A 27,989-nucleotide genomic window follows, 5' to 3' on the forward strand; every position below is an offset into this window, starting at 1 on the left:
AGTCTGACGAGCAGTGAGTAGCTTGGCGCCGTTGGCGGGAGCTGCGCGCGCTGACGTTTCAGCAGCAGCAGCGGCCACGCGCGCCGAGAGGGAAGGCATCGCGCCTCTTCTCACATCCATCTGAGCGGCTCGCGCACACGAGCCCAGGAGCACCAGCGCGCAACTTCACGCGGAGCCGCATCCGAGCCTGAAGTTAGAGCGATGCAACACAGACGCCATTTCAATTCCAACCACATCTCATCGGCTTCTTTTTAACACCATCAAAACAACATTTTATTTCTTTTCTTTTTTTTGAATCTTCCTCTTTTCTTCGGAACGCGTTGTTTTTTCCCCCGGTTGATGAGAGACCGTCTCCGTCATATGGAAACGATGTGGACCTTACACGAATCTGTTGGATTGGTTTTCTTTTCCTGTTTGTCCATCCAGATCGGATTTTCTCTTCAAGGTAAGCGATTAAAAAAGATTAAAACGAGATCGATTATATTTCTGTGCATACTTCAATCTTTGATCTAAGTAAGTCTATATGTTTTCTTTAGATGTTCTTTGATCAGAGTGGACTATTAATCGCGATTTAACTGCTTCTGGCAGAATGGCAGATTATTTTTTTTTTTTTAGTGTATGTCGCCTATTATTAGTAACAACTGTTGATTTGAGGATAGTGTAACTTGAATAATGTGCCTTTTGGCTTCACTAGTGACCATGCACGGTGTACGCTCTGATAGATCTCCTGATGCTTTTTTTTCTTGCACGTTAAACGCGAGAGAATAAACTTTGAAGGGGCGTCACGCGCGAGCTGCATCTCAAGTTGTCGGATGTGCAAAAGCAAGGTTTTGGCATTCTGCTTCCCCCCCCCCCCCCCCCCCCCCCCCCCAACACCACCATAAATAAAATAAAATAGAATAAAATAAAAATCGTGGATGCAAAAAACAAACAAACAAACAAAAAAAGACAATTATGACCATGTGGACGAATATTAATTTGTATGGACCTTAGATCAAACTGCTTTTTTTTCTATGGTGAAAAAACAAATCCCATGCTCCTCTAAAGTAGTCCATACTCGTCCAAGAGAATGAGTATTGATCTTGAAAATTGCCAGGCAGTTTTTATCGCGTGAGGAATAATATTATTCGGCTGGATTTTCACTGCTCATGAAGTAGTAACAGCGCAACAGACTGCGCTTTTCTGTTGCGCATTTGCGATGCCTCATGTATGGGCGCATTTGCTTCGCAGGCAGATTCACCGATCTGCCATCAAACATCACTGCCAGGGAGGGCCAGAACATTGAGATGGCGTGCGCTTTCCAGAGCGGCACCTCCTCCGTTTACTTGGAGATCCAGTGGTGGTTCATCCGCGCTCCCGAGGAGCCGAGAACGAGCGAAGAGGAGGAGGAGGATGAGGAGGAGGAGACAGAGGTAATATCACGGCGCAAGATGGGGAAAATTCTGCGTGCTTGTGTGTGTGTGTGTGTGTGTTTGTAGGATTGTGTCATATGTGAAGATATCTCTTCAGTAAGCATGATAACATCTGTATTCCCTTTAGAAATTAAGAGCGATATACGATCACTGATAAGGACAATGGCCAAACATAAATCATGACAGGCAGACATATAGATAATGTCCATAATATATATACTTTCCATCATGTTCATAAAATAATTTACATTCAGAAACTAAAAAATAGGACAAATGAACAATTTCGAAGTTATGTCAAGGCTGATGTCTTCATTTAATGTGCATTTGTGTCACTCAACCAAAGCGATCTTGATCATTTCACTTAAGAAAGCAATTTGATCATATCAGCAAGACAAAGGTTAAATGCGATAATCTTATGGCATTTACTGAATTTTAGCCTACTAAATATGGAAAAATTGATCGATGAGGTTGAGTAGGTGCATTTTCGAATATAGAATTGAATTGTGTCTACGTATTTGCTTGATTTGGGTGACTTCAAGAGGCTTTCTTTTTACAGTTACTATGATCACATCAATTGTATAGACCTCAAAACCTTAAAAACCTCAAACTGATCTGCTTTCTTTTTTGTTGATTAAAAAAAAAATCTTATACTGTACATGCACAAGATATTCTTCATATAATTAGCTGTCAGTGTGATTCGGTATCAGTGAAATTCCACCAGCATGGTTCCCACTAAATTTAAGAAGTACCTTTTTTTGAGATCCCTATAGATTTGTGTTACACAGTTGCTGTGAGGCAACTGAACTCATTTTGAAGGACAGGATGTAGGACTGAGGCATATCTGGAGATGGCATCTTAGGCTTCCAGCAGGCTTATTAGTAACAGCATTGCTTGAATGACAACAAGTCTGTGTGTGACAGTCTGCGTCTGTTATAGTTCTAAAAGGAGCTGATCCTGAAACATTTGTGACAGCATTATAAAAGCACTGTGGCATCCATTTGTAGAGTCTGACATGTTCTGTGTTTACTTATAAAGTAAACTGTAATCTGTGTTACACCTTATCATGTCTAAGACTGCCTTGTGGCTCACATTTTAGAGGGGCACAGATATACTTAACCTTGTCACAATGCTTCATAATCACTTTGAGCAAATGCCCTGACTTGTTGTGACATTCCATTAAGTCATCAGAGCTGTTTTTTATTACAGTGGAATTGCCATCAATGGCACTGCAGTAATACTACTGCTTGCACGTGTTAAGCCTTCACTCAGTCACTATGTATTTGAGGGCATTTTACAGTTTGTCATCACTGACACCAAAGCAGACTTGCATGCTTTCATAAGTGCCTTTTGCTTTACCTTGTCTGCACATGAGGGAAAAGAGACTCTTTTCTTTACCTAGAAAAATATGCTTGGGTTTAATACCCCTATTATTGAACCATTGTTGTCACTTATCATGCACATATTGCTGAGGCTTTGATCCACAATTTCTATCAATTTCGGATCATGAATGACAATAGCTGCCATGCGGTATGTGGTGCTGTTCACTGAAACTCATTCTTTCCACAATAGCACGGTTTAGATGACAGACAGCTGGGTCTTCAGTGAGCTGGGGCTTTGACAAAAACAAGGATTAAAGAGGTATTCTATAAAAAAAAGATGTTATTGACATGTTAGAGTAATAAGATGGGTGACTACTGCAAATGGGCTCTGAGATGTTACACTAAAAGCGCTCACCTATGAAGGTTATCCATTAAGAACATAAACATGAATTTGTATTGAGTATACTGGTAATGTAGGCTGCAGATGTGTTGTTGTGGTAGGCATATAAAACTGTTGTCATGCATTGGTCTGAAAATTACAGGCAGAGAGCCCTTTGAGATTTTGCACTCTTGATAATAATGAATGGAGAAATATTCATTTAAATATTTGTAATTATGTACTTAGAAATTCTCACCTGCGTGTGGCTAGGATTCTGTTTGTTCTGATCATTGATGATCAGTAATGGCTGGTAATGAGAGTGAATGTTATTGTAGGCATACAAGTTTTTTTTGCATACACAAAAGGAAACATACATTAACATACATACGTTTAAGGAAAGTCCAGTCTCCAAACAGCAAGCATGGTAAACTTGCCACCAGACAGTTTTTTAATTCAAACTAAGGAACTCTTAATATACTGAATATTTTTGCTGTGCTAATCTATCTATGAATAAGCACCCTTGAGAATAATAAAAAATATTTCTAGAATAGCCTTATTTTTGTTAATTACTGCAGTTTGATGTCATCAGTGTGTACATCATACAGCAACTTATATATATATATATATATATATATATATATATATATATATATAATTACTAGACAGCTTTCAGAAAAGAAAAAAATATACATGGCTCTGCATTTTATTTATTTGTTGAAAATTTCTATAAATACATGACTATATATTGATTAAATTAACAATTTAATTACTATTTTACATTTGATTGAAACCTTTATTTTATTTAGCATCTTGTTTCTCATTTCTTTAAAATCAAGGCTCTTAGTACTTAACAATGGTAGCTACCTAGCCTACAAATTTTCCTGGAAGGGCAGAACTGAAATGTGCATACTAATAAATGAAATCTTGGTCCTACAGATAAGTCATACTTGAAAAAAATAACGTTTTTTCGGTATTTAAATTATTCTTGTATTTTTATTTTGATAGCAGTTTATATCTGGTACTACCAGAGGAGGGTTATGGCTTCTGTTCCTCTATGCTTACCCAAAATAAAAGATGTCAAAGACAAGATCATTACCCAACTGAGGTTTAGTCTATGACTCTCAAAAGCATATTAGTTGTAAGATCATCTTAAGTGCTACATAAGTATCTTTAAAAGAACCATTTTCTTCGCGCTTCTTATCTTTTTTTCAACTATGCTTAGGGAAACAATACTAACAAGAGGCTGCATTGAGATTTCTGGATAAAGAGGAAAGTCATACATAGTAAACTGCTTACTCATTTTAAACAATTAGTCCAGTTTTCTTTTTTATTTTCCACTAATTAAAAAGTCCATTAAATGACTTGGATAATTATAAAATCTTTATTAGTGTAGTTATGTAAGAATTTATATACATTAAAACCAGATATCAGACTACAGAACATGAGCTTACTCAAGTTGTCTCAAGTGCAATATCTGCATGTTTAGATCTTAACATCAGAATTATTTGATCACTTTGACCCTCATTAATTCTACTTAAGTTGTGCACCTGGTATGTGTGGTGAATATTTAGTGTCGCCTGTTTAGTATGTTCAAACACCAGACAAAGCCATGTGGATTAGCATTAAATGTACTGGAAAGTTTTATAAGCATCAGTGTTCATTTGTATCATTACCACATGAGCACAGCTGAAATCTTAATGTATAAATAATATATATATATATATATATATATATATATATATATATATATATATATATAAGATTTGGAATAGTAATTTATAAACCTTAAAAATTCAAGAAAATTTGATTTCAATATAACCTTTGGACTGCCAAATTTGCAACGAGAACAATAGGAAAAAAACTACTGTAGGAGCTAAAGGTTTGATTATTGGATTGTTCCAGAGAGGACTCTTTAGCCTTGTAGGTTATCATGTTTTGTGTGTGCTCACTGAATTGATGCCAAATCACGGTTTTAAAAAGGTTAAAAGGGTAGATTTTTAAATATTTGACCAATTTTCTTTATTTAAGATTTGAACAAAGCAGGCAACCTGATGCTCCATTTTAATATACAGTAGTGCAAAAAGTCTTGAGCCACCACTCATTTGTTCATATTTTGCTTCCAAAGAGCCAGACTTTGTACTTTTAGGGCAGTCTTGAATAATAATTCTCAAACCTTTCTGTAGGACATTTTGGCTCTCATTTTCAGTCCCTAAAAATGACTAGTTTCAGAGTAATGCTTTTTGTCTGTTAATGCGGTACACACATTGACCTATGAATCATTCAAGCTAAAAATAAAAATAAAAATCAGGGAGAAAGTGGCACGGATTATGACAGATTAGTTAATTACTATACTGGTGATGTTGACTGTTGAGTGGTTGGACCAGGCAAGAGGGGGAAAAAGGTTGCTACTGGGATTGTTACATGAAAGAAAAAAAAGTTACCTCACTACTTTGCAGTAAAATACTTGTTCCCATTTATTTTATGTAATCTGGTTAATTTAATTTAATTTGTAGAAAAGAGGAGTGGCTGAAGACTTACACAATATTGTAAGTTTGGGGGGAGGGGGGTATTAAATAATAATTTTAAATAAAATATATGTTTTTAATAATAATAGTAAAGTAAAGCCCTTTATTTTCAGTTTGCCACTCTAAGGTATCATAAGACAATTACAAATGGTGCATGGGTCACTTCATGTGATGGTCATCATTTGATAACACTAATGAAATTAGCAACAATAACCAGCATATTTGTAGAGACATTGTGCTTAACAGACTACATACAGTATACTCCAATATAAATATGATGTATTAATTTTTATGAGAGCAGACCCTTCACTGGCACAAGTAAATACAAAATCCATCTCTCACGGGTTCCTATTCAGCGTGGTCTCCGGTCAATTTCTAGCAAGTTCCCTAGCCCTGATGTTTGGTGACAAAAAGGATGGAAGCTCAATGAAAATGCTTGGCTCTGATAACTACTCCAATCGACCATCTTCTCATTAAGAAGACACATTGACAATCAGTGTTGTTGCTGCTCTGATCATTTTGTTACGTGCAAATGGGTTTTTGGGTTTAAAAATGACTTTTTATGTTGATCTATGACTAGGTCCTCCTTCTAAATCAAGTCATTTGAAGCATAATATTAAAAAACACAAAACCGATCTGGTCCTTTTCAATAAAATCTTACCACTCTTTCGCTTTTATTATAAATAGCTGAATTGGTGCAAATAGTGCAATTACAGTAAAACTCACAGGCAAAGTAAAGATAGCACATTTTCCTCAAAGTTTCTACAACAAAACCTTAGTTTTAAAAATTATTTAAAAAAAAAAATCTACCAATTGTAATTAAAATTAATATGCTGACTGGAAATGTATTCTCTAAATATCGGGTGTGTCTCTGTTTATATAATTTGTAACACTTTTCAGTGGAGATTTGTATCCCCCCCCTTACCCCCAAATATGGAATGGCCATTTAAAATCTATTAGTTTGTTGTTTGATTACATTGTTGAATTAAGATTTACAATGGAATTTGTAATGGAATGAATGTCACGATCTTTGCAAATGGCAGTTAATAGAGTTTGAACTAAAACTGGTCCAAGACAGAGCTGTATCTGCAAACGTAGACATAGTTTATAATATTGCTGTGCACTACAAAAGAAAGTGTGGGAACAGCAAAAAGAGGACAAGAACTCATTGATCAGGGCCTTTTTGTTTGTGTTCTTTGTTACCGTACATAATTTCATTAGAACTTCTTTGAAAAGTTTAGTGGAGCATGTCTATGTGATATATAGCTGGCCTAATTTAAAAACGCACAGTACATTTGACCTTTAAGACCTGGGTAAAAAATAAATAAATTGTGGTTTAAAAAGGAATACATGATTTCATTAATTAAACAATAGATAGAATAGATTCCCTATTTTGTACTGTATACAGTATGTGTACCAATTAGATTATAATTGGAAGGTGTGTGTGATGTTCTCAATAAATCTATCATGATTAAACATCAGTACAGAACATTTTCCTCATTTGGATGACAGAAATAGATTAACAAAGTGGTTGAACTATAAATATTTTACCTCAAATCTTGTCCTGTGTTGGTGCAACATTTGGCATGCCTAATTAGGTTTGATTGCTTCTAAATGTCATGACATTTGACCTTAATGATCTGTGAGTGCAGCAGTGTGTCAGAGCAAATGGTTGCTTTTCATGTGGAATGCAGGATGGCGCGAATTGAACTTCAACAGGAGGACTGGTATTTAAAGCATAATACATAGGGGGGGAAAGGAGAAAAAAAAAACTTAAACTGTTTGCGAAATATTCAGGATGGAGTTAAGTTCAATTCAATTTAAACAATTGACATCGTTGCAAAGCAGCTTTACACAATTAAAAGAATTATTTAAGTTTGTATGAGATGTGAACATGTATAAATCAAAATGAGAAGACTGTCCTGGATGAGCAAGCCGAGACCAACGGCGACAGTGGCAACGAAAAATTCCCTGAGATGGTAATAGGAAGAAACCTTGAGAGGAACCAGACTCAACATGAAACCCATCCTAATTTGGGTAAAACAGATAGCAGGGATTGATCTGCAGTCATACTGTATGAGACTGGAAGTTCAGTATAACAGGAGATGTGTTTAAGTTGAAATTGAGTCTAGTTCGTTATTGGAGGCTCAGGTGGACTGTAGGAAAATCCAGTCCTGAACTGTTGAGCAACTAAAGTCACAAGTCCTCAGAGAACAGCTGTCTGCATCAGCCGAGAACAGGACCGTCTTCATGGAAAAGTGGAACCATCCCCAGTCACGGCACGCATTACAGGCAGACCACACAGGGCACAAGATCTCCAACCAGAAGCGGGACACCTGGACAAGTCAGACAGCTCCAGGGGTCTGGATCATTAAGTGCATATAGTGAATCATGAAATTACATTCATCATCCTTATGACTTATCTACAAACTTCAGGCAATTTGATATAACAACAAAGTTTCAAATCATTATTTGGGCTGTTATTTGAGGGGGGTATTAATTACATATTCGGTTATGTCCATTTAAAGTCTATTTGTACATTGTTGAATGCATGATAAAATAGCTTACAGTATATCACATGCACATTTTGCAAAAAACAAAAAAACAAAAAACTAACTGTTGTGTGGACAACTAACTGTTTTGCTTATGATATATATATATATATATATATATATATATATATATATATATATATATATATATATATATAAAATAAAAAGATACATACAATAGGATTTAGTATAGGATGCAGTGCTACACTGGCGATATATTAGACTTTGTTATTAACGTTTTTAAATGCTAGTCATCTTTTCCTATATATTTATATTTTGTTTTGTTTTAAAATTCTTTTTCTTTTTTTGTTGTATTTTATTACACATGACAGCAAGAAATACCACATAATTTTCATCTCCAGTCTGCATTTTCTAAATATGTTGTTTAAAGGTCTCATTGTAGATGCTATGAAAAGTATACAGTATAGGGAGCCAAAAAGGAACATAGCAACTTTATATTTAATTTCTAAATATGTGTAATGTTCCTGATATAATTGTTGTATAATATTGAATATTGATTCAAAAATATTGCAAAGACAGTACAAATGTACACAATTGACTAAAATGCTTCAAGCCCCAAAAGGATAGATTGAGAAAACCTCCAGTGAACTGTAGGAGGAAACCATGATAGGTAAAATTATCCTTAGAGATAACTTTAATCTATGGTTTCCTAAGGTTTGTTTTGGAAGCCATTTTAGTGAAGGTCCTCATATATCATGGGTGAAAAGTCAATTTTTCCCGAAAGCAGACAAATAAGAATTGGTGTGACTGTAGTGTTAAATGAGTGCATCTGCAGTGCATGTGTGGTTTCTGTGCTGTCTTAAATTATAATGACTTCACAAAAGCGATTTTTCCAACATACCCATGGACAGAGGATATTGCAACAAGCTAGAGAGAAAGTGTGTGGCACAGAGAGGAAGTCATGGAGGAGTGAGAGAGAGAAAATGAGTGAACCCAGGGATAGAGTGGGAGGACGATGGGGATTCGGTGAACATGCACAATGCAGTGAAGATGCCACCAGCGTGGTCCAATTCAATTTACTAGATCAAAACAAACGTTGTTCTCTTTGAAGACACTGGGCACGAGGGCACCCAATTAGTGAATGACTTGCATTTGATCTGTCTCAGCCCCTTGCAAGAACATGGCTCGAGCTGTTCTTGCCACATGTGCAAATATGCATGCTTGTTTGTAGTGCCAACCTATTATTTTCTACATTGGGATATATCGCATCGTTCTAAAAAGGTGGAAAGTAACGTAAATATGACAAAACTGTTCATTTGTTATTCTTGATCCTGCTTTCTTGATCACATTGTGCCAGCAAATCTGTGTTCGGTCATTCAACTTTGTCTGCAAGTGCTCATGTCACTTGTGGAAAGAAAGCAGAAAATTTGGGAAATTAGCGTCAGCCTATAAGCCAGAGCTTAGCTGGAAATTACTCACGGACTTGAATTGATTAGAATCTCAAGCTAATCAGTGGTCAATTCCATAGGATTAGAGGAAATCTGTGAGGTAAGCTTGTAAATGTCATAAACACTACAGTAAAGAAGAGCTTTTTGTCTTTTGTAAAGTTGCTGAACTAAAAAGTCTATAGAAATTTTTGAAACTTGATTGGGAATGTTCCAGCACCTCCTGCAGAGGTGAAATTGCTCTCTAAATAATTTATTTGTTGCAGGGATGGTGGGCGTTAGACGTGAGCTTAAAAAAAAAAAAAAAAGCACAGCAGTACATTATCATTCTTATTATTGCCAATTTATACATTATAGTATTTCAGTGAAGTCTTCAGACTGAATGCCAAAAAAGAAGTTAATTACATTTTGTGGCAAGTAAAATTATTTTACAAATTGATAAAATCCGTGAACACCACAAAACACAGAACTGAGCCATGCTTTTGTCTTTCAATGCACACCTGCAACATCAAAGACTAAATCTCATATCACATAGCTGTTCATGGATAATGCAAAATATAGAGTACCTACAAGCTTTGGTAAGTAAAATATACTGAATTTTTGATTTCATAGCATTATGTTACATTTCATTTCAAGAATCTTGATGTTTTTTCAATGTAGTTGTAAAATTTTCTTTAGCAATTTTAAGATTTAACTTATAAGCCAAAATAATTTTGGCTTCGTAGGATTAATATTGCTCATGCAGTTTAGATAAAGATTTAAAATTAAATCCAAATGTATTATGTTCCTTGTGGTTATTAATTAAAGTTCATTGATTCTTTATCAAATTTTTCATTTTTATTTAAATTAGTTATTGTTATTGTAACAGAGAATAATTATTAGATTGTCCCTAGAGGAGAGAGTCAATAAAGTAAAAAATGTTTCTCAGTTTTATTTCACAGTATATTATATATATTAAAAAAAAGACATTTTTTTGTTCAATCTTTTTACACATTCATTTTGTACAGCCTGATTATTTAGGGTTTTTTGCCTTTAGGACTAATATAGAATTCAATCTATAACATCATATGTTCGATATTCTGAGCTAACAGTTGTCTATGTTAAACTAATAACACAGTTCCTATCTAAATACCCCTCAGCTCTTTGCTATAATGGGATGAATTAAGAGCCAATTGCGACTCTTTGGACGAGAAGCCTGTGGATGTCTGCCTGCAGCTGTAAAGGAGATGAGTGCCCACACATAAAAGTGGCAGATTAGATTAAACACAGACGGCTCAGTTTGATGTGTGGGATGACTTTGACCCCCTTCTGGGTTTAGCCTCTTGCCCTCTGCTCTGCCAATAGGCCTCTTGCCTCTCATTCCTGCCACCAAATAAAACACAGGAGGGCTTTGGCTCATGCAGCCTGCTCAAATGGAACTGCCACACTGTTTTGATTAAGGATGTCGATTTGAAGCTGTAATTGCCACTGCGCCTCATTGTGTGAAAGTCGTTTGCAGAGGGTAGAAAAAGCATATTGTATTGCATGGCAACCGATGAGCACTGATTAAATGGTATTGTGTATATTTGTGGATTTTTCACAGCTGTGCTTCATGAGTACCATGTAAATAATAGTCTTAAAGGCTAAAAAAAAATTCATCAATAGATGTTTCTAGTGCCTAGACAAAACCCTGTTGTTTTATATGGCTAGGGAATGATGCAATTACAACATTAAATATTAAATGGAATTAATTTTCACCATGTGGAGAACACCATCTGACTCTTTGATTTCAAACATAAACATGGAATTTACCACCTAGAATTAGGAACATTTGTAGGGTTATGTCAGACATTTTTGTTGTTGTTTTCGTTAAGATTTTTATTCTTCTTACAATTTGGTACAGTAAGTGTAGAATTTTATGCACTACACATGCAGGTTTGTAGTGTTTTTTATTTTTTTTTCAAAAAGTGATGGTGTGAGAAATTGGATCTGGTATTTATACTACCATCTCTGAACATGACATGTCTGCGCTTATAACTTGCTGCTTGACACCATAAATGTGGTAAGCACCAGAAGAACATAATATTTACGTAATGTGGTCTTCTACAGTATCGTGTAGGTCTGAATGTTCACAGTACAATAAGTGGTTGTTGTGGAACTCCATTAAGATAGGAACAACTTGGTGACATCCCAATGACAACTTAATCAGAACACCATTTCAATAAAATCCCTAAGAGCTGTTAGTTATGCTGCTAACTGGTTAATGTCATAGGTAATACACTCTTACTAAGCATTGTGCTTTGAACACGTCTTCATTATGTCCAAAAAAAAGTACACATGAAGGTACATCCTTACTGGTTTTTAGTGAAGTCCTGCCATTTTATACAGGTTCATACTGTGTTCACCGAATTTTCTGAGAATGTAGTGGGAACATGGCTCAGTGTGATGGCCGACATATATTTTGAGACCTTCTTAAGGGCTATAAATTTAGCGTGCAATAAATTAATGTAAAAAATTGCCAGATAGAACCTTATAATTTCAGAGTCTTGATGTCCTTGTAGTAAGGAATAAAAAATGAGACAGGTATCACAGGCTGATGCAGAGCCTATCTGATGAAGCTTGATGCAAAGCATGTCTTACACCACAGCTATTTGCCAATGATTAAATTTTTATTAATAAATTAATTAAAGGGACATTGTAGATTTAAACCTTTTATACAAATGATAACATTGTAGGACAAGCACATTAATATAGTATGTGATTTGATTTAAAAGCTGTCAGAGCTGTGCTGTTATAGAAAGTTAATCAAAACGTTCATACAAATCAGAATCAAGAATTCATCAGTCATGTGGCACAAGCAAACATTTGTCCACATTAATTCTGTCAAGCTTCTGTGTCTTTGTCTATGTGTGTTTGCACAGTGGATTAGCTGGTTATACGTGAACCAGAATGATGTTAAAATGATTAGTACCACAGTAGCTTTTTTTTTTCTTTCAGATCAGTCAATTTGTGCTGGTTGTTATTAACTCACATCGTTTTCCTTCAATAGAGTGTAGCTATGAGAACCACAGGAAAAAGTAAAAATGGTTTCCATTATGTACAACTTCATGTCTTTTTTTATTAACATGTTAATCTACAGGCATTATATACAGAATTAAATGTGTGAGCAAACATTCAGTCTTGAACAACATACAGAAATAAAGATGATATGTCAAGAAACCAGGTTAAGAGTTTTCATATTTCCGTCCCTACGCAGAAGAAATTGAATCTGGAATCTTTCACCCTAAAATAAAACACTATAATAAGAAAAACTAGGGTAGTGTACTTTAAGAATACGCCTGAATGAAATGAAGATGGTACATAAGCATTAATTTAAATGTGTTCTATAAGAAAATACGTTCCTGTAGTAAAGATTCTGATTTCTAATGCTATAACTATATGAATTTAGTTAAGCCTGACATGCTTCAAAGTAAACATGTTGTAAATTATCTTTTATGCGTATTGTAAATTAAATATTTTCGTTAATTTTTTTTGTGCATAATATAGTGTTGCAGAGTTTGCATGTTCTCTGTGATATTTGTGGGCTTCCTCTGGGTATTCAAGTTTCTTCTAGTCATGCTAGAAGCCTCTTCTAGAGGCTGATTTTCATTTCCAAATTGCTGTGTGTGTGTGATTGGGTGTGTGAGTGTGTGTTTGTGTCCTGCAATCAGTTGAAACCCCTTGCATGGTGTACTGTACCGTGCCTTGTGCCCTAAGTTTTTATGCTCCAGCCCCTATGCGGTCCTAAAAAGGATAAGCGCTATAGATAATGGATGGATGGGTGGATAATACCTTCTTGCATTGTGTGAATTATGGTCTGCCTTATCCACTCAAATTCAAAGTAATGTCCAGGACATAATGTTTTTTGAATAGATTTGGGATAGGGAAGGGGATCCTACATTATAAAAAAAAGAAAAAGAACCCTTAAATTTTGCACTGGACTGCAAAAACTCTTTGTGATGTATTGGTTTGTGTTTTGTGGACCAGACAGTAAGGTCAGGGGACAGCAAAGACATAAGACACATACAATGCCCAGACAACCAAAAAAAGAAGAAAATAAAAAAACAGGTGCTTCGGGGAAGGATGTGAAGCGAAACCACTCCAAATCCAAGGAAAATAATTCATTCCACACTGTCAGTCATGGGCAGATAGGATGTCTGGTTCAAGGCTAAAGCCATCAATCATATCAAGTGTTTCTCAAGTTATAGTGAGTCACATCTGCAGATCTTAAATGACCTCATACAGGACAGTGTTAATTGCACCTCTTGGGGCATGTGCTGAGTAGCCAACATAAAATGTGTTAGTAAGGTATTGGCCACTACAAGCTGACATAGAAGTTTAAATGCTCACTATCATAAATACTGCAAATCACTGAAACTGTACTAGACAGACAAAAGATATTGTCTGTTAATTATAATATGGGCCTTGAAGTGTATTACAATATTTTGCACACAGATCTTATATTTTGTCACATGTTTTTTTGACTAAAATGTCAAATAAAACCTTGTCATGGTACACTATGTGGGATGAGGGACTCTCCCCAGACGGTTGCCACAAATTTTAAAAGAAAAGTCTACAATGTCTTTGTATGCATTATGTATTACGGGTCACAAACATGTCATAAGTGCACATAATTATATTTAATAAAAAACAAAATTGGTATCACAACAAAAATCTGAACAGATGCAAAAACAAAACATGAATCATGGGAAACAGTGACATAGAAAAGATGCAAGACAAGGACCTGCACAAGACTTGTGGACCTCTGGATCTTGTATAATATACCATAGCATTAACACATCAATATTGATTATTAATTATATACCAGTAAACTGGTGAGAGAATCATAGGCAACCAAGGCTCATTTTTGCTCGTGGCGAGCAAAGGCTCTTCAGTCCCACAGAAAAGTCCATGCTGCACAACATGTCAAAAAACGTAAATGCTGGCCATGATAGAAAGGCACCGGAGCACACAGTGCACCACAGAGGCCAAGGCTGCTGACCCAGTCTCCAAACTCCCCAGATCCCCTAGCACTCAGAGGCTCCTCTGCCGACGTCCTATTGCTGGACAATACAGCACACCCCTAGAGGTCTTGTGGAATCATACTTCAAGGGACCAGAGCTGTATACACATAGTATTGTGCATGGCGTTTTGCGTTGTAATTTTATGGCTGATTAATGTATAACCAAAACAACATATCTGATGAAACTGTGAAACACTTACCTGTGGAAAATGAAAGTTCTAGAACAATTTAAAAACACGCAAAGTTTCACAGAGCCTGAAGATGCATGGCACTAGGGGGCAATGCTGACAGTATGCTGTAGCATGTTGATTTCTCAGTAATGAAAATAAGAGGCTCAAACCTGTTCAAGCATGTCAATGACCCACAGTATGCACAAAGCAAGCTCTGTGAAGACATAAAATGGCAAGTTTTGTGTAGAGGCCTTGACTGGACTGAACAAATCCCTGACCTCAACCCTGCTTAACCCCTTTGGGGTTATTTGGAACAATTACTGCACCCCAGGCCTCCTAAACCTACATCTATGCCTGACTGTACACATGCTTTTTGTGGCTGAATGGGCAGATTTCCCCTAGCCATATTCCAAAATCTAGTGGAAAGCTTTGACTGGGGGCATTTATAGAAGCAAATTTTTAGGGACAAATTTTGGCACATTTGTTCAACCAGCACATAAGGGTATGAAGTGATACTTTTGCTTACATACAGTAGTTCAAATGTTGCTTCACATATGACTGAATTAAATAACATAAGCTGAATTCTCATAATGCAAACAATTTAGCCCAACTCAAATGTTTCCTAGCAGTAAACTAGATTCTGTTCTGCCTATTGGTTTGTCATCCAGGAAAAGATCTGTTTGTTAACAGAGATTTTTAAAAAAAAGGCCAAATGACTCTGTTGTTTCTACTGTGGTTACTGTGATCTTTACTGTCTTTGTATTCGGTCCAAAGCCTTTAATTTTACTCTTGACATTGGAGCCAGATCTAACTGTATGAGAAATGTCCTCATTGATAGTGCAGATTTTAAAGGTTTTTTTTTTTTCTCATTTAAATAATTTTCTCTCACACCAAAAAAATAAGACATTTTAATTTATCTGTCCTCCACTGACTATCCTTATTTGTTGCTTAAACACAATATGATTATATGGTCTCACCTATGTGAACATAACAATGACCTATGTTAGAGTTACCAGGGAAATTATATATGATTATTTAGATGTAAGTTAAATGACCAGAAATGTGATTTAGAGTAAATATATTTAGAGCCTCATTTGAATTATCCCATGGTGAAATTTAAATATCCACATCCATCAGGGTAGAAATGTTTAATGTTAGGACAGAAGTGATCAATCAGTCATAATATTAAAAGAATTATTTACAGAACAGAGCAAACCTTAAAAAGCTAAAAAAAAAAAAAAAAAAGAAAATATATGGTTTTGATAGTCAAGCTGTGTCAGCTGGGTGGCATACAGTAGTTAGTGGTTAGCGCTGTGACCTCACACCTTAGGGGTTAAAGGTTTAGTTTCTGCTTCAGGTCTGATCTGTGTCCGTGGAGTCTCCTTGTGCTTGGGGGGTTTCTTCTGGACACACTGGTTTCCTAAAAACAGTTCACAGACATACAGTCATGTGAAAAAATTAGGACACCCTTTGAAAGCATGTGGTTTTTTGTAACATTTTTAATAAATGGTTATTTCATCTCCGTTTCAACAATACAGAGAGATTAAAGTAATCCAACTAAACAAAGAAAACTGAAGAAAAGTCTTTTCAAGATCTTCTGTAAATGTCATTCTACAAAAATGCCTATTCTAACTGAGGAAAAAGATAGGACACCCTCACATGTATTCCCTCTTAAATTGGCTCAGATCTCACACAGGTATATCACACCAGGTGCACATAATTAGTAGATCGTTACTCTGCATGTTGAATGAGGCTTGCCCTATTTAAACCTCAGACATTTAGTTTGGTGTGCTCCTGACTGTTGAAGTGAGAGTGAGCACCATGGTGAGAACAAAAGAGCTGTCAGAGGACTTCAGAAAAAAGATTGTAGCAGCCTATGAGTCTGGGAAGGGATTTAAAAAGATCTCAAAAGATTTTGAAATCAGCCATTTCACTGTCCGGAAGATAGTCTACAAGTGGAGGGCTTTCAAAACAACTGCCAACATGCCCAGGACTGGTCGCCCCAGCAAGTTCACCCCAAGAGCAGACCGCAAGATGCTAAAAGAGGTCTCCAAAAACCCTAAAGTATCATCTCGAGAACTACAGCAGGCTCTGACTACTGTTGATGTAGAAGTACATGCCTCTACAATCAGAAAGAGACTGTACAAGTTTAACTTGCATGGGAGGTGTGCAAGGAGGAAACCTTTGCTTTCCAAGAGAAACATCGAGGCCAGACTGACATTTGCCAGAGATAAAGTTGACAAAGACCAGGACTTCTGGAATAATGTTCTTTGGACAGATGAGTCCAAAATTGAATTATTTGGACACAACAGCAGAGGACATGTTTGGCGTAAACCAAACACAGCATTCCAAGAAAAGAACCTCATACCAACTGTGAAGCATGGAGGTGGAAGTGTCATGGTTTGGGGCTGCTTTGCTGCAGCAGGACCTGGTCAGCTCACCATCATAGAATCCACGATGAATTCTACTGTGTATCAGAAGGTGCTTGAAGAACATGTGAGACCATCAGTTAGAAAATTAAAGCTGAAGCGGAACTGGACCATGCAACATGACAATGACCCAAAACATACTAGTAAATCAACCAAAGATTGGCTGAAAAAGAAGAAATGGAGAGTCCTGGAATGGCCAAGTCAAAGTCCAGATTTGAATCCCATTGAGATGCTGTGGGGTGACTTGAAAAGGGCTGTACGCGCAAGAAACCCCTCAAACATCTCACAGCTGAAAAAGTTCTGCATTGAGGAGTGGGGTAAAATTTCCTCAGACCGATGTCGAAGACTGGTAGATGGCTACAAGAACCGTCTCACTGCAGTTATTTCAGCCAAAGGAGGTAACACTCGCTATTAGGGGCAAGGGTGTCCTATCTTTTTCCTCAGTTAGAATAGGCATTTTTGTAGAATGACATTTACAGAAGATCTTGAAAAGACTTTTCTTCAGTTTTCTTTGTTTAGTTGGATTACTTTAATCTATCTGTATTGTTGAAACGGAGATGAAATAACCATTTATTAAAAATGTTACAAAAAACCACATGCTTTCAAAGGGTGTCCTAATTTTTTCACATGACTGTATAAATTATTGTATGTTTGGAGTTTCCTTTAGTGTGTGAGTGTGTGCTTATGGGCCCTGCTATGTACTGTATTGGTACCCCATCCAGGGTGTACCCTGCCTTGTCCCCTCAGCTCCCTGGGATAGATTCCAGGCTTCCCATGACCCTGTACAGGATGTGTGGTATAGAGAATGAGGGGGTGAGAGTGTTATTGAGCTGTGTTCATTCAGAGCGGTGATTCTATTTATTTTGTTTTGTCTGTAATAAAGATGTGTTTGTCTACTCTGAGCCAGTATATAGCCTGCACTTTTGCAATCCCTGATCTACATTAAAAATAAAATAAATAAATAAATAAAATGCATTAAAAAATTATTTTATAGTTATGTTTTGCCCACATACTGTATAAAGTCAGCACCTTCTGCCAGCGGGAAAACTTTATTTTAACATGCGTATTAGTTTGACAAATGCATAATTCTCTCAGAAATATCACTATTTGCATTTTGGATATATAATAACTGTAAAAGCATACAAGGGATGTTTTAACAACAAAGAATGTTGGTGTTTCTTTTGAAATGCAACTGCATTTCAACTGTATTCTATATTTTATTGATCTACATGCCAACGAATAATATTTTATCAGTGTAATGTGTATAGACTGTTTGGAGGTACACTGAAATATTATTGCATGTGTAATTGGGTACATATCAAAACTTGTTTTCTTGCTGGTTCTCAGAGATTGCATCACTCAGTTAAAAATCCACTCTGTGAATCCTTACCCTGATATTTAAATATTGTAGTCTCTTTAAAATTGTGCGAAAGGGCATTCGGGGCTTTCCATCTTGTATGTGAACTCCTTATAACCTATGGAAAAAAAATCGATTATATTTAGACTCAAACCATAAACTGAAGCCCAGCTTTTAAATAATGCAACACATGCACTTTCTTGGAATATCAAGTTAAAAGAACAAAGTAAAAGGTACTATTACTTGATTCAGCACAGTGCTGACAGTCAGTAAAAAGGAGTTTTTACAGTGAGATATTTGATTTATTTGTGCAATCATAAATCCTGTGGATATTTTACTGTGGATGTGAACTTAGTTTGAGATTTATGTGAACTCCCAATGTAATGGTTTATTTTAAATATAAGTGATAAATTAAGCTGAATGTGGTATTAGTTTGACAGAATATAAATGTCTTTTTTTCCTTGAGTTCTCCCCTCTGAAACATCATTGTGCCTTTGCTAACAATGTCCCTTCTCACAGGAAGAATGATAACAACAGCACCAACCAATAAGTTAAAACCAGACTCATTCAACATATCGCAGATCTTTTAATATAAGCATATTTACCATGTGTCAGGATAGAGGATTTGGAGATTAAATTAGCCCAAAGCCTGACTGTAGTTTTCCTGCAGTCTTACTTTCAGCTTGTATCCATCATGCAAAGTGGCCACTGTAAAGTACAGTCATTTGGAGGTTAGGGCAGGGTTAAGATCTAGGGTTGCTTCAGAAGGTCAGGTTTAGACTCAACAATGTTATGTGGCAGTAAAATGAAGTCAGATGACAGTAATGCACTGGATGATCCAAGATACCATGTGAATGGAGTTTTTTTTCTCTAATGGCAGGGGCATATTTGAGGACTCAAACTGTGAGAGAATGTTTGAGCATGAGGAATCATTTTTACACATGAACTGATCAACATGTTGCACGCTGTGGACGAAGCGAAAGGCGGTCAAACGAAATTGTGTACACCATTTTTTTCGTTTGTTTTGGCTAGGTCCTGTAACTTAACATTAAACTTTACATGCAAAACCATATTTAAAGCAAAAAGATGTATTAATTTGTCTTATTAAATCTATAATTTCTCCCTGTACTCACAAAGCAAGATGCATTTTAGTGCTTACAGCCTCAGCAAATTGTAACAAGCACACAAGATTTGTAAGCCTTGTAATACCCTGAGGTCATGAACAAATGTGACAAGTATTCCCTTGTTCTATACATGAGATAAAAATCAATCACCAACATCTGTCTCTTCTCAGACTTGCTGGAGTTAACAAGTGATTTCCTTCAAAATGACTACATATGTATAACAATTCTTTGCAGCTTAGAGATGTATTACTTGAACCAACAGAACATCAACACACCAAAGTGCAATATGTGCACACACACACACACACACACACACACACACACACACACGTCTGCAAGCTAGCAAAATTCATTAAGTATATAGTTGTCAGAAGCAGCCAGGGAGTAAGTTATATGTCTTCGAGATTACTGTGGATGTGTTGCCAGTGTTATGAAGGCCTGTCAGTGAAAACATATCATACCTTTGATGGCTTGAAGACACACTGAACCCTGGAAGTGGGCTACTAAGGAGATTTCCAATGGTGAAAAGAGACAGAAACTATTGACAGGTTTTTGTCCTGATGTTTACCGTGAATATGTTGTGTAGTATATTTTAGGGGGGAAAAATGAAGGGAGAGCGTGTCTGTCCTAAAGCATAACATGAATTGTAGTTCCTCAATGTAAAGAGAATAATGTACTTAAAATATCATTAAGTAACCCATTTGCATTGATGTGCTCCATTAGGGCAGCAAAGGCTAAAATATAACAAATCTAGATGTGCTCAAGAAATTGACAAAATCAGACAAGCAGGCCAATACTGATGACAAGAGATAATTATATTGCAATCAGCACAGATAAATGTCATTAAATGTACTTCCTGGTGTGTGATTATTAAGAAAACTGCTTAAGTGCATGCAAGAGCATAATTAGCTCTTATCTCCCTGCTCTTGAAAGTGCAAGTCCAGGGCTTGTTCGCCTTGAATTAGTCGGGAGCACAATGTGAATTTTGCAGATGCACACACATTTGTTTTATTCCACGGAGCCCTGAGGTCATTATGTGTGAATGAGAGTATGTTTAGCATATGTCTACTCAGCTGTGGTTCATCTGGTCCACGGGTTGCTAAAACCAGATATAATGTATCTGTGCTCTATTTCATGTAAACAGGGCAAACTACAGCAATAAAAGCTATGCAACTTTTGTTTGGTATTCATCTTTTCATCTGTACAGTTTACCAGTCTTTGAGTTTTCTTTATGTCCTTGCTCAAAGGGTGACGATTTATAAATATAGCATAGAATAAGGAGACTGTAAAACTACATTTCATTGTACAAATGCTGCACAACCACAGCCATTCGTAAGCACTAGACCTTTTTTTAAAAACAGAATTGATGCCATTCTCCTTTTCTGACATTAATTTAGCACTCAGACTTCAGAGCCTCATGCATAATGCAAAATGATCATGGGGCACCTTTTAAAAGAAGCTAATCTCACTGAACACAAGGCAAGACAGGGTCTTCTGAATGAAGCAGTCTATTGTAAAGGGCCAACAATCAGAAGTGGTCCATCAAGAACATTCTCAGACTGGTGGCTCTATACATGGTGCCACATTTACATTTGAATACTAAAACATATATATATGCATAAAAGACTTGGCTTGAATTTCCTAAATCTACTGTATTGTATTTGGGTGGGTAAGAAATTTGTTTTGCTTAAATCAGCTTAAAAATCATTTTGTATATATCTACAGAAAATTGTATTTGGTGGATCGGATGTCATCCATTTTAGTCCTGCAGGGACAGACGCTAGCGCAACTTGGTGGTAAATTAACAGACTTAAAGCGAGTTGTAATCCCAGTTGAATGTTAGAAATCAGGGTTGCAATTAGAAATCCATTAGATCACAATTAGCTTGTGTTTGTTGTGTTTGTACGAATGGATATCTATTGGAGGTCCAATTTATTGTGCACATTAAAATGGATAAAGCTAATTGCGGTGAAATAGAACATTTAAGCAGGAGTGGAAAACATTATGAATTTGTTGTCATGTCTTTCCATGCAGCTTTATATATTTGACCCTATTGTCAATTTTCTTACATTGTCTAGACTTCACAATAGTCGACCATTTCATCAGGCTTGATGGCAGTCTTTTTTTTTTAATTTGTTAATCCTCAGTAATGTTAATTATCTGGGTCAGGGTCACAGAGTAATAAGAGTTACGTTTTAGGGAAACAATATCAGTGTGTTATTGCAGCAGCTCTTGAGCAGCACAGGGTTATGGGATTTCCTCAAGAGCCTGATAGGAGTAGTCAAAGGAAGAACACTTAAACCTAAAACCCTCCAGCACAAGCTCTGCATCCATAGTGCCCATGCAGGGCTAAAACCAGGAACCCTTTAGCTACACTGTTCTTTGTACCACTTGTTGTGTGACAGGCATTTTTTTTCCTGGTGTTGTTTCCTTGATGTAATACTTTTTGAATATTTTAAACTTCCTAAGTAGCAGAAAAAAGGTTTTTGAGCTGCCATCTGTCGCTGTGACTGTTCTAATGAACCAGCGTTCCCTTCAGCTGTCAAGAAAGAAATGCCTTGTAGAGACTGCATGATGTCTTTCCCTTTCTATTGAAAAAAAAAAATACTATAGAGCCTTTGAAACATTTATAGGCTGCGTTGGTACTATGACTTGCAAATGAGAATTTCAGAGCATGATTATTAAGAGATGAAGTGGGCTTGTGAACTTGTAAAGGTGAAGGGTGTTGGTGTAAGATGTCTATGAATAACCGTTAAGGTGTATTAAGCCTTTCATCTTTTTGATGCTTTTCTTATATTCTAGATGGAGCTGATACCAGAACCTGACCCAGATGATGAAGGAACTAAAATAAGTGTAAGTAGTTTTTTTTTTTCATCCGTATGGATTGCAAAATACAAATCAAATTGGGTATTGAAATGAATGAGTAAGATACTGGATGCCATTTAGACCTTGCTGCCTGTTCCTCTCACAGACAGTCAAGGTCCAAGGCAATGACATTTCCCACAAGCTTCAAATTGCACGGGTGAGCAAGAGTGATGAGGGCCTGTATGAGTGTCGAGTTACTGACGCCAACTATGGAGAACTGAAAGAGTACAAGGCCCAGGCCTACCTAAAGGTCAATGCAACTGTTCGTAGAGGACTCATCAAGAAGACTTCACCTCTGCACCTGACCAATAAGAAGCCCCGTAAGAGCAGCTCGGCTTTGGGCCAAGACAGCAACGGGTTGAACTCAGACCATCACTCCCAGTCCTCCTCTACCTCGCAGGCATCACAGTCCAAAACAGTCAAACACAGCACTGGATCAGGTAAGAATGGCTCCAATAGCTTAAAAAAAAAGAAGAAAAAAAGTAATGCTTAATAATACTATACACAATTTTTTAATACTACATTAATACACCTGAAATAAGATGCAACAGACATTAGACTAATAACATTTTATTACAGTAACATTTATAGCAATTGGCAGACATTCTTATCCACACTTACAGGTGAGTTTTATTATCTCCATCAAAAGCACACCATGCTAGTACAAATAGGTCAGCTTTCTGACAGCTAAATTACAGTCAGCTAAAATTGGGTTGTGGAGAAGTTAATACAAGGAGTTAATAATTTTAATTTAGTGCTTGTTTAAGTGCTTACTGAAGAGGTCTTCAGTCTTTGTTTAAAGACAGACAGTGACTCAGCTATTCAAACAGCAAGAGGAGGTTTATTTCACCACCTGGGTCTAGGGCCAGAGAAAAGTCATGATGCATGTCTTCCAATTATCTTGAGGGATGATCAAGTAGAGCTAAGACTATACTTTGTGTAGTGATATATGGCAAATCTCTCAACTGATAATTAAGTTTGATACACATTCTCCTAAATGTATCAGGCATGAAAAGTCTCATTTGGAGCTACTGGAATATCATTAAATACTGTAATCATTCATAAATTCAAATTCTAAAAGTAACTTTTAATAGCTTTTGTAATTTACTTCATATGAACTGCGGCAACTTATAATGGAATTTATTGGAGTTCCTGTAAAGAACTTTATAGGCCATTTCACCTGCCAGTTAAAGCCATACTTCTCCTCATCAATTTGATAAAGTAGATATTGCGTAAGGGGAATCGTGGTTATTCTAATAATAAATTTATTTGAATCCTTTTAAAACAGTCACACAATACTGTAAAAGCAAAAGTGGGTTGTTATAAGCCTGGGTTATTAGACAACCTTTATCTTTTAATAAATATGAATCTTTAAGTGCCTTTTATATTTAATTCACATTTAGACAGGAAAAAAAAAACAGTATGTTAGTAAGGATACTACAACCTAACAAGCCAGGGTGAAAAGCCAGTTGTGCATGTTGTCATAAATGCCTGGAAGGTTTGAAGGGCATTTTACCATATTGAGCAGCTAAAAGAATATATCATATAGTCACCATAATCTCTCATGGGAATGGCAGACACGCTCCACACACTGTCTTACACACGTGCACACATGCTCGCAAACACGCACGCGCACACACACACACACACACACACACACACACACACACACACACACACACACTTACTTAAAAAAGAGAGGGGGAAAAATTGTTATATAGCATTTTACAACATTTTAGAAATACTGTATCTGCACCAAAAACAAAAACCCTGTAAGTAGAAATATAGTACCTGGACTTTATACAAATCGATCTATTGTGGATCTATTATTAGTAAATTATACTGTATATAAAAATATTAGGCCTATCACTAAATATATAACTAATAAAAGATATAAGTTTGATAGATTTATTATAGTTAACTCCCATCTACTCCAATGCCGGGCGTCTACCTAACTAGACCTTCACAGTCTCCTATCCAGAAGATCAGCAACCTCTAATTACAGGCTGTGATATTCTGACATGACTCTTCACTTTAGTTATAGCTAATTGGACAGAACTGGTTATAAAAGTGCAGATATGATGTGTAATCAACAGACTCAGAGAGCAGAAACAGCCAGCAGGGATGAAGTAACATTAGGTTTCATTATTCTTGTCACAAAGTATCCTAGGGTAGAGATTTGGAGACAAATGATTAATTATTCTTTATAAAGAGAAGGAGGAAACCATAGGATGCTTCAGCCAACTGTGATTGCTTCTCTGCAGCAAAGCTCCTGCTCAGTAGATCACCATGGGCCAAATGAAATTTGGCAAGGAGGAGCATAAGGGCTCAAGCTTGTATCTCTCTCTTCTCTTCTGTTCCCTTCTTTCTGTTCTCTGTTTCTTTCTGAGAGAGACTCCCTAGACACTCCTTCTCTGAAACAAGTGCTTGGTTTAAAGAAAGAATCCCGTAAATGTCACAGTGATTTACCGAAAATTTCATTTTCCATTTCCTCAATGTTACCTTTTTATTAGGGGTTTTATGGCCACATATACATCTCTCTATCTCTCTCCCTCCTCTCTCTCTCTCTTCCTCCCTCTCCTTTCTAACATATTCACTTTCTTTTTGTAGTTTATGTAGTGCACCGTCTTTGATATTTTTACCACAATTTTGTGATAACAATAAATTCATTTAAAAAGATTTTCTTTTAGAAAGGCAAACATTTTAATTGGCTATACTTCATGTTGTGATTCTTCTGATGGAATTTCATGAAAGGATGCTCCAGTTTATGAGTGCCATTACAACATCCATTAATTCACTCCTTCTTATGTAAAATGCTCATTCATAAATCATTCCTTTATGTAATATGTTAATAGAATAGTGCAAACATACTTCAGGTGAATAGTTGTATATTTGATGAATTCTGGTATAGTTCAGACATTAAAGCCCTTACAGAACTATGAGGTGTGATATTTATTACCATAATAAAGAAACAAACAAACACATAACTAAATAAGGGAGATGTGGGACAGGGATAGTGAAAAGGCATGCAGGCTCTAAAATGCTAATAAGAAACTGAGACATTGCAATTTTTTTGATTCCTATTAAACACAGAACTATAATTCCCTGTCTTGACGCTACTAACCTATGTAAAATATGAGCACATTCCATAATCTGCTGACACATTTTTCAGGTAAAAAAAATAAATAAATAAAAATAAAAAATGCTGGGCTCCAGAGTGACACATGTTAGATAAGAGTGTTAGATAAAGCCACAGCACTAGAGCACTGCCAGAAATGCAGGACTGTTAGATGTTCAGATAAAGAGGAGTTCCCAAAGGATAACATCTTCTTTTGTATAACTAGCTGTGGAAATTGGTATCGGTATGCCTCGCATTTCAGTATTCCACAACATGTTTATTCAGTCTAAGTTCACTGGATTCTGACTATAAAAATCTATAACCCCAAAATGTTTGCTTCAGGATATATATGAATTCTGACTTGGATGTAATTCATACCTGTGATTCACTGCTCACTGTTTTCTCTGTCAGCTTTAGGATAACAAATATGCCTGTAATTCTTTTTTTTCTCCAGGTACCAGGATAGATACGAGCTATGGACTCACTCTACTGCTTTTTGCTAGCGTTTGTGTGAGGGGAGCCTTGCTATAGTCTGGGACATTATTTTTTTCTCTTTCACTGTTCTTTTAAAGCCAAGAAAAAAAAATCATCTGCTATTTCCATAGCACGGACACCACCATTACCCCTGTTTTTGCACTCTATGTTATAATTATCTATTCCAGAATAATTTTTGGTCAAAACAATAAGGCCTATAGCATAAGACTGTATTTTTGGACATGTATTTGGTGACCCTGATATCAAAATTGGATGGACATGAACTAATTATGGACTTATCTCTCATCCAGATATTATTAATAATTTGGTTGTATTTTCTTTCTATTCATATCCAGCTGTGAATTTATTATAAGATGCTCTAAAGCCTGGAAAGAATTTATATTTGTGTATTATATAAATATAAATACAGATACATATATAATGATATGATTTTGAACCTTCTTGGACTCTGTACAGCCTGCATTCATCCTGGAATATTATGTGTCCAAGGACACTGAAATAAATATGAATATAACAGCTCTGACATTTAAGTAAATATTGTGGCTGGATAGGAGTTCTGCTTAACTATGTGATGTTCTGTGTGTTTTAATCTGCTTTAAAGTTTCCTGATTTTGTTTTATGCAGATTGTTCGTGCTCAAATGCACATGCTATTCCTTTTGTTGTTGTAGGTTTTTTTGACACGTTTCTTTCTTTTTTTTATTTTGCATAATAAATGTGAGCTTATTTCTGTTATCAACCTGTTAGTCTTGGTTTGTCTTCAGGACAAAAAAACCCTCTTTTTTTATACATCATGTGCATGTCTAAATATGCCGGGACATGTGCTAATTAACTGATAATTAACACAGAAAATATTGACCTCTTTCTATATTGCATGAAAGGTTCCCTTCTTTGTCAGGAAGGAGAAAATATGTGACAGGAAATACGTCAACGTCTGTGGACCTATGAATATGTTATTGTCTTACTGGCTAAAGAAGCTTAAGTGCATGTGTGTTTTTGGTATTTCATCCTATTTCGACCAACTGGAGTATGATATGGTGATTTTTTTTCTAATTATTATTATTATTATTATTATGATTATAAGCACACCCTTATTTCCACAACTTCTTTACATCTGCTTTTCTTCATTTCACTTGATCATTGAATTCCACCATGGCTGGCCAGTTGATTTTTAATTTTTCGCCTCTCTCCTCGTTGGATTTGACTTCATAACGTTTACAATAGATCTATTATGGTATCATGGACAGGAAAACAGAAAAGCCATGATGTACAAATTTGTCACTCACTTACAGATACAATGCCTGGCTAAATAAAATAAAGCAAATAGGTAAGATCCTTCCATTAGATAATTACTGCCGTGGTTAAAGTTTTAGCAGACTAGGGTTATTGGCGCATCAGGGTAAGAAGAGATTGTGAGATTTTTTTATTGTGTTTTCTCTTGATTGTGTAAAGCCGCTTTGTGACAATGACACTTTACAAATAAAATTGAATTGAATTAAAAGAGAGGCAGATAAAGTGAAACACCCATCATGACTAGTGCCTACCGGATAAGCCTGTGGGGGCAGTGTTATGATCTGGGGTTGTTTCTGTTTTTCTGGTCAGCAACATTATATGCCCCCCCCAAAAAATAGGTCTGCTGACTAGCTGAATATACCGAATTACTTTTTTTTTTTTTTTTTCATCAATGGATTTTTTTATCCCTGATGGCACAGGCATAATTTAAGATAACAATGCCAGGATTAATCAGGGTCAAATTGTGAAACAGTGATTCAGGGATCACAACACAATTTTTACACATG

At 36.2% G+C, this 27,989-nt stretch overlaps 1 protein-coding gene across 1 annotated transcript; it reads left to right on the plus strand.

The window, feature by feature from the left end:
• Window positions 1-27,272, plus strand: vstm2a (V-set and transmembrane domain containing 2A). Its single transcript, XM_053494970.1, has 5 exons — window positions 1-445; window positions 1,231-1,412; window positions 22,517-22,567; window positions 22,686-23,019; window positions 26,152-27,272. The coding sequence occupies exons 1-5, from the start codon at window positions 340-342 to the stop codon at window positions 26,226-26,228; spliced, it is 750 nt and encodes a 249-aa protein (XP_053350945.1). The 5' UTR covers window positions 1-339; the 3' UTR covers window positions 26,229-27,272.
• Window positions 27,273-27,989: the final 717 nt, after the last annotated feature.

The sequence above is a fragment of the Clarias gariepinus genome, chromosome 4 (assembly GCF_024256425.1).
Source record: "Clarias gariepinus isolate MV-2021 ecotype Netherlands chromosome 4, CGAR_prim_01v2, whole genome shotgun sequence".
NCBI classification, from domain to species: domain Eukaryota; kingdom Metazoa; phylum Chordata; class Actinopteri; order Siluriformes; family Clariidae; genus Clarias; species Clarias gariepinus.